Source organism: Vigna angularis, chromosome 6 (assembly GCF_016808095.1).
Source record: "Vigna angularis cultivar LongXiaoDou No.4 chromosome 6, ASM1680809v1, whole genome shotgun sequence".
NCBI lineage: Eukaryota > Viridiplantae > Streptophyta > Magnoliopsida > Fabales > Fabaceae > Vigna > Vigna angularis.
In genome coordinates, this window is record NC_068975.1 from 2,027,550 (window position 1) to 2,041,313 (window position 13,764).

The 13,764-nt window shown below is 32.8% G+C and overlaps 2 protein-coding genes across 2 annotated transcripts; one reads left to right on the forward strand and one right to left on the reverse strand.

The window, feature by feature from the left end:
• Positions 1–1,016: 1,016 nt before the first annotated feature.
• LOC108319756 (scarecrow-like protein 34) lies at positions 1,017–1,889 on the reverse strand. The gene is made up of 2 exons (XM_017550998.1): positions 1,784–1,889; positions 1,017–1,738 (listed from the first exon to the last, which is right to left on the reverse strand). Exons 1-2 carry the CDS (start codon positions 1,887–1,889, stop codon positions 1,017–1,019), a joined length of 828 nt encoding a protein of 275 aa, XP_017406487.1.
• A 1,177-nt stretch (positions 1,890–3,066) lies between these two features.
• LOC108319786 (wee1-like protein kinase) lies at positions 3,067–6,762 on the forward strand. Its single transcript, XM_017551035.2, has 10 exons — positions 3,067–3,219; positions 3,285–3,351; positions 3,417–3,489; positions 3,684–3,944; positions 4,074–4,141; positions 4,253–4,362; positions 4,444–4,484; positions 4,573–4,721; positions 5,544–5,897; positions 6,391–6,762. The coding sequence occupies exons 1-10, from the start codon at positions 3,131–3,133 to the stop codon at positions 6,478–6,480; spliced, it is 1,302 nt and encodes a 433-aa protein (XP_017406524.1). The 5' UTR covers positions 3,067–3,130; the 3' UTR covers positions 6,481–6,762.
• The last annotated feature ends 7,002 nt before the right edge of the window (positions 6,763–13,764 follow it).

The window sequence follows — 13,764 nt, forward strand, 5'->3', positions numbered from 1 at the left end:
AAACCCCAAACGGCCTCCCTTCTCTTGCTCATTCTCACGGAGGAAACCCTAAGAGGGGTTTGGGCTTGGCCATCTTCAACGCAAGCAAGCAACTCTATTCTCTGTCAAAATATTTTTTTTTAAATTTAAATTTTACACTCACTTCCACGTAATGACATAAACTAGACACGTAATTATGTTTGGTCCAAGTTGTCAGCTGTACCGTTAAAAAATTAACGTCGTGACCAAAAAGGATTTAATTGCATACTTTTTTCACAAGTTGGGACCACATTTAACTTTTTAAAAAACGTAGGATGCACTTGAACATTCCCCGCCTTTCGAGGGACCAAAAGAGGTATTAAGCCATATATCTATTAGATCAAATAAGTACGAGATCAAATTAGAATTTAGAATTATAAATATAAATATAAGAGTATAAAAAATTATATAATTTTGAAAGTAGCTTTCTAAACACAATTACAACAAAAATTCATAAATTAAAAATTAATTAAAAAATTATATCTTTATAAACAATTATTTCTTTTACTATATAAGTAATCCGTAAACTACTTATTACTTAATTTTCAGTTTTTTTTACATCGTGTTTATATTTTAAATAAACAAATACAACACATTTTCCTTCGAATTGATTTAAAGTGTTCTTAATAAATACAATAGTAAGAAAAGAAATAAAAGTAAGGTTTAATGTCTCGGTAGGACCTTATTTTCGGCGTGAATCACAAATATGTCTCTCTTTTTTCGTCGTCTTGGGTATTTTTTTTTTGTAAAATTGAAGCAATTAGAGGTCTGCCGTCAAATTGATCAAACATCCGTTAAGAGAGTGTTACGTGGCATGCTGACAATGTAATTTTAAATTACGTGGCATTAAAAACGTGTCTTAATTGTATTTATTTTATTTTTTAATTAAAAATAAAGTGTACAGAGTGGAAATATAATATAAGTAAGGGCAAAATTGGGAAATCAATTAAAAGTAAGTGTTGAAAGCTCCATTCTCTTCTGCGAAATCGAAATCGAAATCAAAATCGAATTGGGAGAAGTTGAGGTCTAGTGTTCCTTGATACTACGACATGATATTCAAAGGGAACATTGTAACGCTTACAATAGTTAGCAAGACGGTGACCCGTCTCCTCAATCCTTTCAGAGGGACGAAATCCTGGTTGGGGAAACTCTATCCCTATGATCCTCAGCTTGGGAGGACCACCCTCTCTATTTGATAAAAACTTTATAAGAATTGGCCACAAGAAACCATATAGGATGCCAAAATCAATGATATGGACGATTTCTGATTTTGCAGCAGCTTCCATAATCATTGTGTTTGCAAAGAAATATGTAAACTTTTTGAAAGGGGTGGAAGATAGAAACACTTGATATGCCTTCAGGTACTCTGTAGCAGTAATCCTCTGAGAGTTCAGGAAAGAAAATTGTTCATGACCGCCAGAACTAGCCCCAACCAAGCGTGCATCAAGACCATTAACGAAGTAGTGAGCTACCTTCTGCGATGCATCTCCAAAGGGAGAAGAGTGTTGCCGAATTTGCATTAGTAATTCGGTGGCAACTCTAATGTCATTGGCATACATCAATAGAAGATTCCTCAAATCCACAGTTTCCTTCTTCCTCCCTTTCTTCTTTGATCGGTCCTTCCCTCCATCTCGCTCCTCACCTTTCACTACTCCACTCTGTAAGGAATTGTGTTCATTACCCAGGTTTTCCACACTCAGAAACACCCGATCTATAACATCTGTTCACTACCCACGATTTTCAAAATTATTTTTTTGTTCTTCACCGTTTGAATGAAGACCAATTATAAACTTAGGGCCAGAAGGAAGAAGCTTGGTAGCTTCCTCTAATCCTCTCCTGAACTGGGAAACATAATCAACATCACTGAACATATTTTGTGCCAATAGTTTGGCGATAAAAGAACCAAATATGAGAATATATGACTAACAGTAAATGAAGGTGGCTGAGAAAAGACAACAATATTTCAAGTTGCACATGCACAATTATTTCAAGTTGATGTTCTTCACCCACTAACACTCACGCTTCCAATCGAACAACAAGGATTTTGTGGATGAGTGACGAGCCCTAAAATTCAAATTTCCCCAATTTTATTTCGATTTTGCAATTGCAGAGAGAGTGGGGCTTTCAGCAGAAAATATAATACGAATTCCCAACTTTGCCCTTTCTTTAATTAAATTTCCACTCTGTATACTTAATTTTTTAATTCAAAATTTAAAATAAAAGAATTGACACACGTTTCTAATGACACATATGTTAAAACTACAATGTCAGCATGCTAGGTGACAGAATCCTTAACGTTGTTTGATTAATTTGACGAAAAGTCTTTATTTGCATCAATTTTACAAAAATAAAGACCCAATTAAGATGTAAAAAAAGAAAGGGACCTATTTAAAATTCTGGAAAAAAATAGAAACTTATTGAGACATTAAATCTAAAAATAAATATATTGAATGATTTTGATTTTAAGTAAATAAAGTGTAGAAAGAAGGTATTAGAATTTTAATAACTAAGGGTTTTTTTTGGTAATCTTCAACTTTTACCAATTAAATAATTTTTTTTATGACATCAATCAAATTCTACACTAACTCTTATAAACTTTATTTTTAAATCCACTTTTATTTACCTTCAAATCTATTCAAATAAACAACAATTAATTCACCTTCAAATCTATCTACTCACTCCGTATATCTTGCAACAAGATTAAAACAATTAACTACCATATGCTTTAGTAGAATAAAATGTTACTACTATAATTTTTTATAATACAATTTTTTTAAAATTATATCTTTACAAACAATTATTTCTTTTACTATATAACACTCCGTAAACTACTTATTACTTAATTTTCAGTTTTTTGTACATCGTATTTATGTTTTAAATAAAAAAAATACAACACATTTTCCTTCAAATTGATTTGAACCATAATAAATAGAATAGTAAAAAACGAAATAAAAGTAAATATATTGCATGATTTTGATTTTAAGTAAATAAAGTGTAGAAAGAAGGTATTAGAATTTGCCATCATGAGCTGCGCTTTCCAATGACAGGTCCAATCACAGATTAAATAAGTTTTTTATTACTCTGAAACAGTTCGTCTCCCACACCCAACCAGATGAATACGAAAATGCAGAAAGAAAAGCCGGAGCTGTTGCCTTCATCCGGAGACGATGACGACATCATTCTCAGTCAGCAACTGTTTTGGTAAGAACTGTCTTACTCCCTTCAACCTTCTCGCTCTAACTCTCACCGTTGTTTGTCTTCCCCAGCACACCGGATTACTTAACTCCAGAAGATCAGTTTCCTTTGAAAGGCTTCCATAGTAACATCGACAAGGTAACATACATTTCATTCTTTATATTTATATATTTTTATATTTATAGTTTTTCTTTTCCTCTCAGGTGGAGGAAGATAGCCCTTGCCCCAAGTCACCAGAGAAGCCGTATGCTACGAAAACCAAGAGATGCCGAATGGGTAAGAATAACTGTTGCTTGCTACTTTTTCCATTTTAGAATAATCTTAATTACAATGTCTTGAAAAAAATTTCATTTTTAACTATTATTCGGGTTGCTATTTCAGAAAATAACCACAAAAACCTATGATGGTGTTATTTTGAATGTAATATACACACGCACACACTTAATACATTTACCTTCGATGTGTCATAGATGATGGTGATACTCTCAGATTTACCGATGATGAACCAGTTGTGGAACTTGGCAGTGACCATAATGAGCCATTTGTGGGATTAGAGAATCATTTTTTTCGAGAAGAAGATTATTATAATAAGCTGAGGACTCGAAGACATGTGTCGAGTTCTGCAATTGCACTACGGTGCAGTACTCCTCTTTGTATTAGAAACTCCTTTTTGAAAAGCAATTCGGAGGAGGAAGAGGACATTTTTAGAAGCCAAACACTAAAATTTGATGGTACGGATAAATGTTGTTCGAATGATTTCGTTTTTTTTTATTTAGCTATTTTATTTTCACCTTTAGAGTTAAGTGGCAAATGTTTGCTTTTTACCACTGTATATAATTATGAATATGCACACTATGCAGACCTCATCCCTTCCGTTATTGGTTGTAATGATCGGTCACGCTATCTCTATGACTTTCGTCGGATTAAGGTATTATGTTTGACAAAGAAGTTGTAACTGCCTAACATGAATTGTTTTGGATTGGTATTGACTGGCTGATGATATGATTTTGGTTTTCATAACATTTTTCCTTGTTACCAGAAAATTGGTAAGGGAAACTTAAACGAAGTTTTTAAAGTATTGAAGCGATTAGATGGCTGCATGTATGCTGTGAAATGTACCATCAAGCGGTTGCGTACGGAACCAGAAAGGTGACATCATGATCATACCTTTGGATTTTATTTCTCATTGTGTTTGTTTTAGCTATTTACGCCAATCTTTTATCCTTGTAGGCTTAAAGCTTTTAAAGAAGCTCAATCTTTGGCTGCCATAGGTTTCTATTCTACGCTTTCAACTCTTCTTTTATTCAATATTGACTTTCATGTCCTTCTTTAGTCATATTTACCTCCTTTATGCTTTAGGTTTCCATCAGAATATAGTGAGATATTATTCTTCGTGGATTGAGGATGAACAAATGTATACTCAGATGGAGTTTTGTGATCACAACTTATCTAGTGAAAATTGTCCAACATTGCTTACCGAACGACATGAAATGGATGTTTTATATCAGGTTGGCCTCATTTTATATGTACTCCTTTAGATAAATGATCTATTTGGTCCTTCAATTTGTGAGAAGTTGTCAATTTAATCACTGAAATAATGGGAAATCTGATTTAGTTTCTGAAATAATGGTATTGTGTACAAAAGGAGAAAAACAGACAGTTGAAACAGTTAGTAGTTGTAGCTGTTACAGACCTATATAAGTCTGTTTGGGGCTTAGACGTTTTTTTAGTCTGTTCTGTTTTTAGGAAATTGTTGGGCAGGGCTGAGAGAAAGTCTCTCACAATACCAGTGGTATCTTTGTAAACCTACGTGTGTTTTTGGTTGTTCTTTCTGTCACATTGATAGGAAAACAGCCTGTAATCAATAAAGAAGTATATCCAGAGTGTAGTGGGATATATCAATTCAATCAGTTTCTTCATATGTAGAAGATATAAATTGATCCATAAATATAGTTTAATATCAAATTAGTTCCTAATACTGTCACATTGATTCTTAAAATTACATTTTTTTGACTAAATAGTGGCACAAAACTTAACATGACCTAATTTTTGTATATTTTGGGAATGAAATAAACTTTTTCGTTCATTAAGCAGCCCTCCATTGCTCTGAGACCAAAATTGTCTTTTACTCATGTGTCTTACCAAGGAATCATTTCAGAATAATTTTATATAGTGCAAATCAGATTTGTTTAGGCATAACAAAAGTCATGTGTATACTGTAACTCTCCTGGTTTCATTATCCTTTTAAATTCCTACTTAAATTTTTGTACTGGATAAGTTGTTTCTCTTTGGAGTCCATATTTTGATTTGTGGTTATAATTTTGGTCCAGGTTTCTAGTGCACTGCAATTTATACATGAAAAGGGAATAGCTCATCTTCATGTCAAGCCAGAAAATATTTACGTCAAAGATGGTATTTATAAGCTTGGTGGTTTTGGATGTGCGACTCTATTAGACAATAGCTTGCTTGTTGAAGAGGGTGATGCACGGTACATGCCGCTGGAGATTCTCAATAAGAATTATGATCACCTAGATAAGGCAGATATCTTCTCCCTAGGAGCTTCCATGTTTGACATAATTCGAAGGTCACATTTGCCAAAAGCAGAAACTGAGTTCTCTAAACTTAAAGAGGGAAAGGTGCCACACTTGCCTGGAGTTACAATCCAGTTTCAAAACTTGCTCCAGGTGCTTCTTTTCATTCTATTTTTTACCTGCAATCTGGTGGAACACGTTCTGGGTTGAAGTATTGAAATATTGCAATAATTATTTGCTCCCTTGTTTCTAAAATTTGCTTTCATTGTCTTGATTGTTTAGCAAATGTTATACCAGTAAAGGGAAGTCCAATGGGGTTCAGCGAAGAAACTAGAGATGGATACGTATATAATAACAGTTATTTAATTTTGTAAAATATATATTTAGTTCTATTTAAATGTGATCTGTAAGCTGTAATTAGGATAATAGAGTGAATGTTGTATGTTGCTTCTCTATTTACTGCCGAGTCATCTTGTCATTGTGACATTTAAATTCCGGCCATGTTAACTGGTGTTCTAGTGCATAAGAAATTTTAAAAGTAGAAAGTTTTAAATGGTGTTCTTTGATCAAATCTTGAATGTGTTGAATATTATAATTTGAGGTTTGATTTGGTTTACTTGACGAGTTTTTGGTGATTAACTTACAGGTCATGATGGACCCTGATCCTCTTAAGCGTCCTTCCGCCACTGAGATATTGGGAAATTCAATATTCAGAGGGTCCCTTAAAATGACATAACAGGTTCTGGTAATTTTTATTTTGGAGAACTTGACCATGTAGGGGGCGGGTGGCCGATGTATAATGTCATTGGCCAACTTTGTGTCCTATTTTTTGGAACATGTATATTTTGGATGTGGTCCACTTTTTGTCTTTTGATGCATGTATTGTAAATGCAATGGTCTTGTTAGACGTCTTTAGTATATATTGTAATGGGGATTGCAGAAGTATGTACATGGTAGTAGCCATTGAAGAAACACTAACCATGACACATTTGATCATTATCTGATTTCATCTACTAATTTGAAGACGATTATATCAGTGAATCGTTATAAATCTTTCTGAGATATTCATTTTACTTTGGTACAGACGCAAGGAAGTGCACTTGAAACGTTATTTCTAATAAGATTATGTGTCGGTAGATTACTATATATATATATAGTTATTCTGTTATGAAGAGAGGAGGAGAATCTGATTCAAATTTTGCTGTGACTGAGTAGTTTTTTCTTTTTTCCTTGGTGTATGTAATTCTAGTCTATTCATACTTGATATAATACACACAATTTTCATGTTGGATTTGGGTTTTTTTTATCTCTAACATTTAGATGTAACTTCAAGATCTACTTTCATCAATTTCGTTTTTGTCTTCATTGTTGACGTTATCAAATTAAAATTATTTTATCAAGATAATTTCAATATTATCAAGTTAGTTAGTAGTGAATAGTTAGTAGTAAATAATCTAAATAGGATTAAGTTAATCTCAACGAATATAGAATTAGGAAAATGCAATGCAAATACTAAAATTAAATGTAAAAATCTATCTTAATGAAATATAAGATGCGAATATAATGAAATAACAAATTAATAAAATAACTTAAAACAATTATAATAAAATAGGTTAATTCTATTGTTTTCTAAAATAGATTAATTAATTTGTTGACGATTTTAGAATTTAATCAAAGTAGATTATCAATTAAGACCCTTTTTAATTATTCATTATAAATTTAACCAAAGTACATTCTCAATAAAATTCTATGTTTAATCATTTAAATTCTTTTATCTCCTAACTAAGTAAAAAGTTAATTAATCAAAATATATTCTTAATTATTTATTGTTAAATTTTTTACTAATAATCAAAGTGCATTATCAATTTGTAGCAAAAACTCATTCTGTGACGTCCCCAAAATATATAGGAAAGCATATATTATAAAGACGTCATCATGCATAATATAGGAAAACAGTCAAGAGTAATTAAGGATTACAGTGATCCTCAAAGTAACTTCAGAAATTAAACTTCAACTCCAAAGAGATCTAAACGGTAAACTTAAAGGGAAACAGTATTTCAAACTACCGACAATAATTCGATAACCTCCTAAGGAGATTAGGCAGCATCATTGTCCTCAACTTCCAAGGTCGTCTCCAAAAGAACCTACTCGCCATCTGCTCCCATCCAAGTGGATGATCATCGCAAAAGAAACATACACAAGCAAGCACAAAAAAGCAAGGGTGAGCTAGATATAAAATCATGTTATAACAGTCACAGGCAACATGCAAATAAAGACAAATACAGTACACTACACACACATGACTTGTTACACTTAAACTTGACTCGTCCAGACTAGAATGATAGTCGAGCTATGACGGGTCTTGCACTCGTGGTGGTTTATGAAACTTGGGCTCCCCTACCCTACCACACTCACGAGGTTAGTCCGTTATCACTCACCTTGGGCCATACTGGAAGCACCCAAGACTAGGACCTCCTCCTACTCCTCACCACATGGTTCAATCCTCTCTACATGAGAAGAAAGACCATTGGAGTTTCAGGATGACCCCCAAGACTGAGCTCCTACTTTCATTCTAAACACTACCAGGGCACCACCATGTATCCTCTCCTTGAGGATCATGGAATTACGTCCATGAACCATACTGTCACTTTGAAACTTAACCCAAGACATGAATAACCAGATACCATCATATTATCATAGTGAATCAAACATATCTCATACATTCACATACTTCTCACATAAATCACATCATACTATGCATTCCAAACATTCCACATACTTGATTCAATCAAAAGAGAGACAAGGAACAGACAGGACCTGAAGTGTTCGCACAACGCACCCCTTAATTCGCTATGCGAATTAACTCGCTGAGGCCACAGGCCTCAGGTCTTCTCGCATAGCGCACCCAAGTCGCTATGCGAGAGCTCAAATAGAGAGCACACCCCCAAACCTTCTCGCTATGCGCCCAACTCGCTCTTCGAATTAAATGGGCAGTGATTCCAAACCACCACCAGTCGCATAGCGACAGGATTTGCTAGGCAACTTTCACCGACAAAGAGCACACCCCCAAACCTTCTCGCTATGCGCCCAACTCGCTCTTCGAATTAAATGGGCAGTGATTCCAGACCACCACCAGTCGCATAGCGACAGGATTCGCTAGGCGAATTTCACCGACAGAGAGCACCCCATCTGGTCATTCGCACAACGCACCAACTCGCACAGCAAGTGACTCAAACAGTGAGCACTCTCTGTAGGGTCTCGCTATGCGAGACAGCTCGCATAGCGACTCTGCATCATCTGCAGAACACAAATTCTGCAGAATCACACACTCACACCGACCCTTACCATTTCTAGACTCCTTGACCAACTTCTAAGACCTCCAATTCGTGTATTAAGTTCAATTACACCTACCTAGATGATTCTAACCCTTCCCATTACTAATCTAAAGTGATTAAGATCAAGTTTTATCTTTTAAAACTTTAATTTCTATACTTAAGGACCCAATTTCGGATTTTACCACTTTTAACATGTTTTAGTCCAGTTTTATGATCCTAACAAGTCACAAATGACTTCCCTAAGATATCCCAACAATCCAAATGTGCTCAAAACCCCTACTTCCCAAAATCATTACCTCACTTCCTCTCAAAGTGACCCAAGACTCTACCAGCTTATTCAAGACAGTGCATACTTCCCTTACCTTCCACTTGATCATCCCTCCAACATAATACATACATTAACATACCAATCTCAAATATCATCTCAGTCCAACCACATCTACAGTCACAAATTTCCAGCATACAGTTCATACATCAAATATCAAAAATACCATTACAACCCAAACAACATAGTCACACAGAGATCAGCGCATGTATTGTTCATACAACCCATAGAAAAGAATCTAGCTCCCCTTACCTGGGTTTCTCCAAGCACAACTATTGAAATTGCCCACAACACAAGAACTCAACCTGCCCCGATCGGAAAGAAGAAAACGTTCGGTAGAAATGAAGTCCTCTACTCTGCGGACGCTTGGGTAGCACCAGAATTGAATTCCTATGGTTCAAGGTGCTGGGAATCTAGAGAGAAGTCAGAAGAAGAAGAAGCTTTCTAGAGAGAGGAACAATTTTAAGAAAATGAATTTAGCTTCTTTTAATATATATATATATATATATATATATATATATATATATATATATATATATATATATATATATATATATATATATATGTTCTTACACATTCAATCATATAAAAATTTCTAAACTTTAACTAAAGTACATTTTTAATCAAAATTAAAAACTTTTGGATTCATATGATTAACATGTATATAGATTAAAAGACATAGATGAGAGATAATCCAAATCAATAATCAAAAGATCAAAAACATCATTTCAACCTAACCTCTTATAGTAAAATGATCCTAAAAGCTTAGCTCTCTATGAATTGAATGGGATGGAATACATGATGAATGAATGAAAATAAAAGTAAAGGTTGTTTAACATATTTTTATTTTTTTAAATTTAAATTTTATTAAATAATTTACATATTTTAATATTTTAATATAATTTTTTAATTTAATAAAATTTTTAAATTATTTTTATTATTAAATTTAAAATACATTTAGTTTATTTCAATATAATTTAATATATGTTATTATTTTAACAATTAATATTATAATAATAATGATAATAATAAAAATATAAATTTGATTTAATATATTTTAACATATTAAATCTTATTAAATGTTAAAATAAATTAATTATTTATTAATTATAAATTAAAAACAAAATTAAAAAAATATTTTAAACGGTTTTCAAAATGTTAACATAACCTTCATGATTTTCGAAAATAGTTTAAGTATTTAATGATTTTAAATTTTAATTTAAAATAACAAATAATTAAATTATTTTAATATTTTAATATTTTTTAAAATGTCAAAATATATTAAATCATATTTTATATTATTATTATTTTTATTATTAACTGTTAACATTATTTAAAACCGTTTAAGGTTTCAATCGTTTTAAAAATCGTTGAAATTTTCAACAATTTTTGAAAATCCGACCTCTAAGTATTTTCGAAAACTGTTAAAGATTTTGAACATTTACTTTTGCAAAAATTACTTAAGTAAAAAAATCAGAATTCTATTTTCGGAAATCAAATTTTAGCCTATCTCTTCACGAAAATTATTAAAATAAAAAGTCAGAATTTAATTTTCAGAAATCAACCTTTTACAAAATCGTGCTATATAAATATTAGTTAGTGGTAAATAATAATAATAATAATAATAATAATAAAAACTAGGTTAAATATGCTTTTATCCCTCAACTATTATGCGATTTTAAATTTAGTTTTTCTTTTAAATTTTGGTACACTTTGATCATTGTCCTTAAGGAAACTATAATATGTCGTCGTTCATAATTAACACCGTTAAAATTAGGCTTAACGTTTGACCACGTCTGATGACATGTTTAATGGCTAACGTTTGCCACATTGGTATTTTGCAATAAAAAGTGAGAACAGTGGTTTAGAACAGTGGTTTATTAGCTAGAACCCAATGTTAACCAAAGTTTGGTTAGAAGTGTGGTCTATATGTAGTTGGACAAAGACAAAATCATCATTTAAGCTGGAAAGAAGGGTGAAGAGCAAAATGTTGGAGTTGGTCTTCTTGGGCATTGGTCTACTTGGTCATGTAAATAGAGGGATGAATTGAGGATATAGGGTTTTGTTGGGAGTAAAGAGAACTAAGTTGATTTACTTTGGAAATCACTATTAAAGGGCAATGAAAGCTAACAGTGGAGGAATTGGTTGCATGCGAAGGAGCATTGGTTCTGCAATGTCCCAAACATGTGGATCCTCCTCTCACTTAGGTTCCAAAATCTGTGGTTGTGGGGAAAAATTGCTGCTGTTGAAGGCAACTACATTGAAGAACAAAGGAAGACTATTTTTGAGATGTAGAAATTGGACAGTAAGTGAGAAGATGATTTACTTATTGTGATGAAGTTTTTATTAATGATTTGTAATTTTTTTTTTGTAGAGTAATTCAAACTTTGAATGGGTTGGTGAAGGAGATTATGAAATTCAAGGAACCTTACAAAGGAAGACTAAAGAAGTTGAAGTTTGTATGGAAAAGGAAAAGGTTGTATTGGATCTAAGGAAAAAGAACGAGAAGTTGAAGAGGAAATTAGAGCAAGAGAGAAATATATTGGAAAATGATGTTAATGTTGTTTGTTTTGTCATGGGCATTAACAATGATGTTTTGTATTATGTTTTTGTTGAAGATAAATTGTAATTAGTATGGCAATGTTGTGTTGTATCAGAACTTTTAAGTGTTTAATTCAATAAAATATTAAAAGTTGAGTTCAATTATGCCCTGACAAGAAATTATGTGCATTAGTATATGAACATTATTGCTGTGATTTTAAATGAAACACTTTGAAGATATAAGTTGATACTATATGACGTGTTTTGTAATGATCAAATCTCGTACCAAATGTCATTCAAGGACATAATCAGTTCATTTTTTATGCTTTCAAATATGGAATCCCAACATTTACTTCAAAACTTCATATTATAAACATTCTTATTGCCTGTAAGTTTATCTAATTCCAAATCTCATACTAGAAACAACACCAAGGTTCCCTGACAAGTTCATTTAAAAAAGAATAAGTTTATTTGACATTGAACACAGTGACAGGTTGAGGAACTGGACTTGGCAGATGAAGCTGAACTTTTAACAAAATATAGGTGTATTTAGAAGTCAGATTCACAATATGTAAATTTCTAAGATATGAACCTCCTTATTCCTTCAAAATAAGCAATCTCCTTATTACTTTAATGAACATTACATGTGCTACTAGATGACAAAAAAGTGGTCAAAAAATACTGCACCCACTACTAAGTTGTTCCCTAAGTGGGTCACATTCAGTACATAAAAGCATTACAAATATCACATGCCTACCTAAAAGTTCAATTGCTACTAGCTTGAGACCCTACAATTTGTGCAGGCAGTATTGTTGTGGATGTTCTTCTTCCCCCTTGACGCCCAGTTGCCCTAGTGGATGTTGTTCCAGCTTGTGATCTTGATGCAACTCCTCCATCTATGGCAGTTCCCCTTGATGTTCTTCCACCTTGTGATGTTGATGCAAATCCTCCTATAGTTGAAGTTTGTCTTCTTGATGTTCTTCCAGGTTGTGTTGTTCCAGAAGTTCCTCCAGTCGCACTTGCCCTTGTGGTCCGTCAAAGGAGTAAGGTAGTTAAAATTCACATAATTGTAAATAAGAATTTAAATAACATAATGAGTGCTGTCAAAATGGGTTGTAACCTGCGAGCCAATCCGACTCACCATGGGTTTGAGCTGGCTTATCCGGGTTGAACCTATGGTGAGCCGGGTTGGCTCACCAACCCACTTAATTTAATTTAATTATGTATTATTTTGTGCTTCAATATTATTAATTAGCATTTTTTTATTATATTGTAGATGAGATAAGAAAAAAGATGTTTCAAGACAGAAAAATATTATAGATTTATATATTCAAGACTCTAATATTATAGATGGACAAGTGATACAAAAATTATCAATATTAAAAACTTATTTGTTCAACTTTTGTGCTTGTTTTTGGATTACGCTTGGATTGTATGGTTTTTTTATTTTATTTTGAATTGTCTTTGGAGTTAGAGTGAAATTTATTTAGATTTGAATTAAAAAAGATATAATTTTTTTATTTAAAAAAAGACTTATAATTAAGTGAACGAGTGAGAAAATCTGTTTAACCCACCAACCCGTGATGAGTCGGGCCGGGTTTGAATATTTTCAGCTCGTTAATAAGTGAGCCGAGTTGGGTTGAGTCACCAAGTGACCAACCCATGATGGGTCAGGCCGGGTCGAGTCGGGTTACCCGTTTTGACATCTCTAAACATAATACTAAGAATTACCCTGCGTTTCTTTTCCTTTCTACAACTTCTTACATTATGTTCATATTGATTGCAGCTGCTACACTTCATACCAATATTTTTCTTTGAC

Bases quoted from the DNA above. Each gene is read 5' to 3' on its own strand.
- LOC108319786 (XM_017551035.2), top strand. From the start codon at position 3,131: ATGAATACGAAAATGCAGAAAGAAAAGCCGGAGCTGTTGCCTTCATCC. The intron at 3,220-3,284 runs GTAAGAACTGTC...TGTCTTCCCCAG, and splicing joins CTCAGTCAGCAACTGTTTTG to CACACCGGATTACTTAACTC. The intron at 4,142-4,252 runs GTATTATGTTTG...CCTTGTTACCAG, and splicing joins ATGACTTTCGTCGGATTAAG to AAAATTGGTAAGGGAAACTT.
- LOC108319756 (XM_017550998.1), bottom strand. From the start codon at position 1,889: ATGTTCAGTGATGTTGATTATGTTTCCCAGTTCAGGAGAGGATTAGAG. The intron at 1,739-1,783 runs GTGAAGAACAAA...GGTAGTGAACAG, and splicing joins AATTGGTCTTCATTCAAACG to ATGTTATAGATCGGGTGTTT.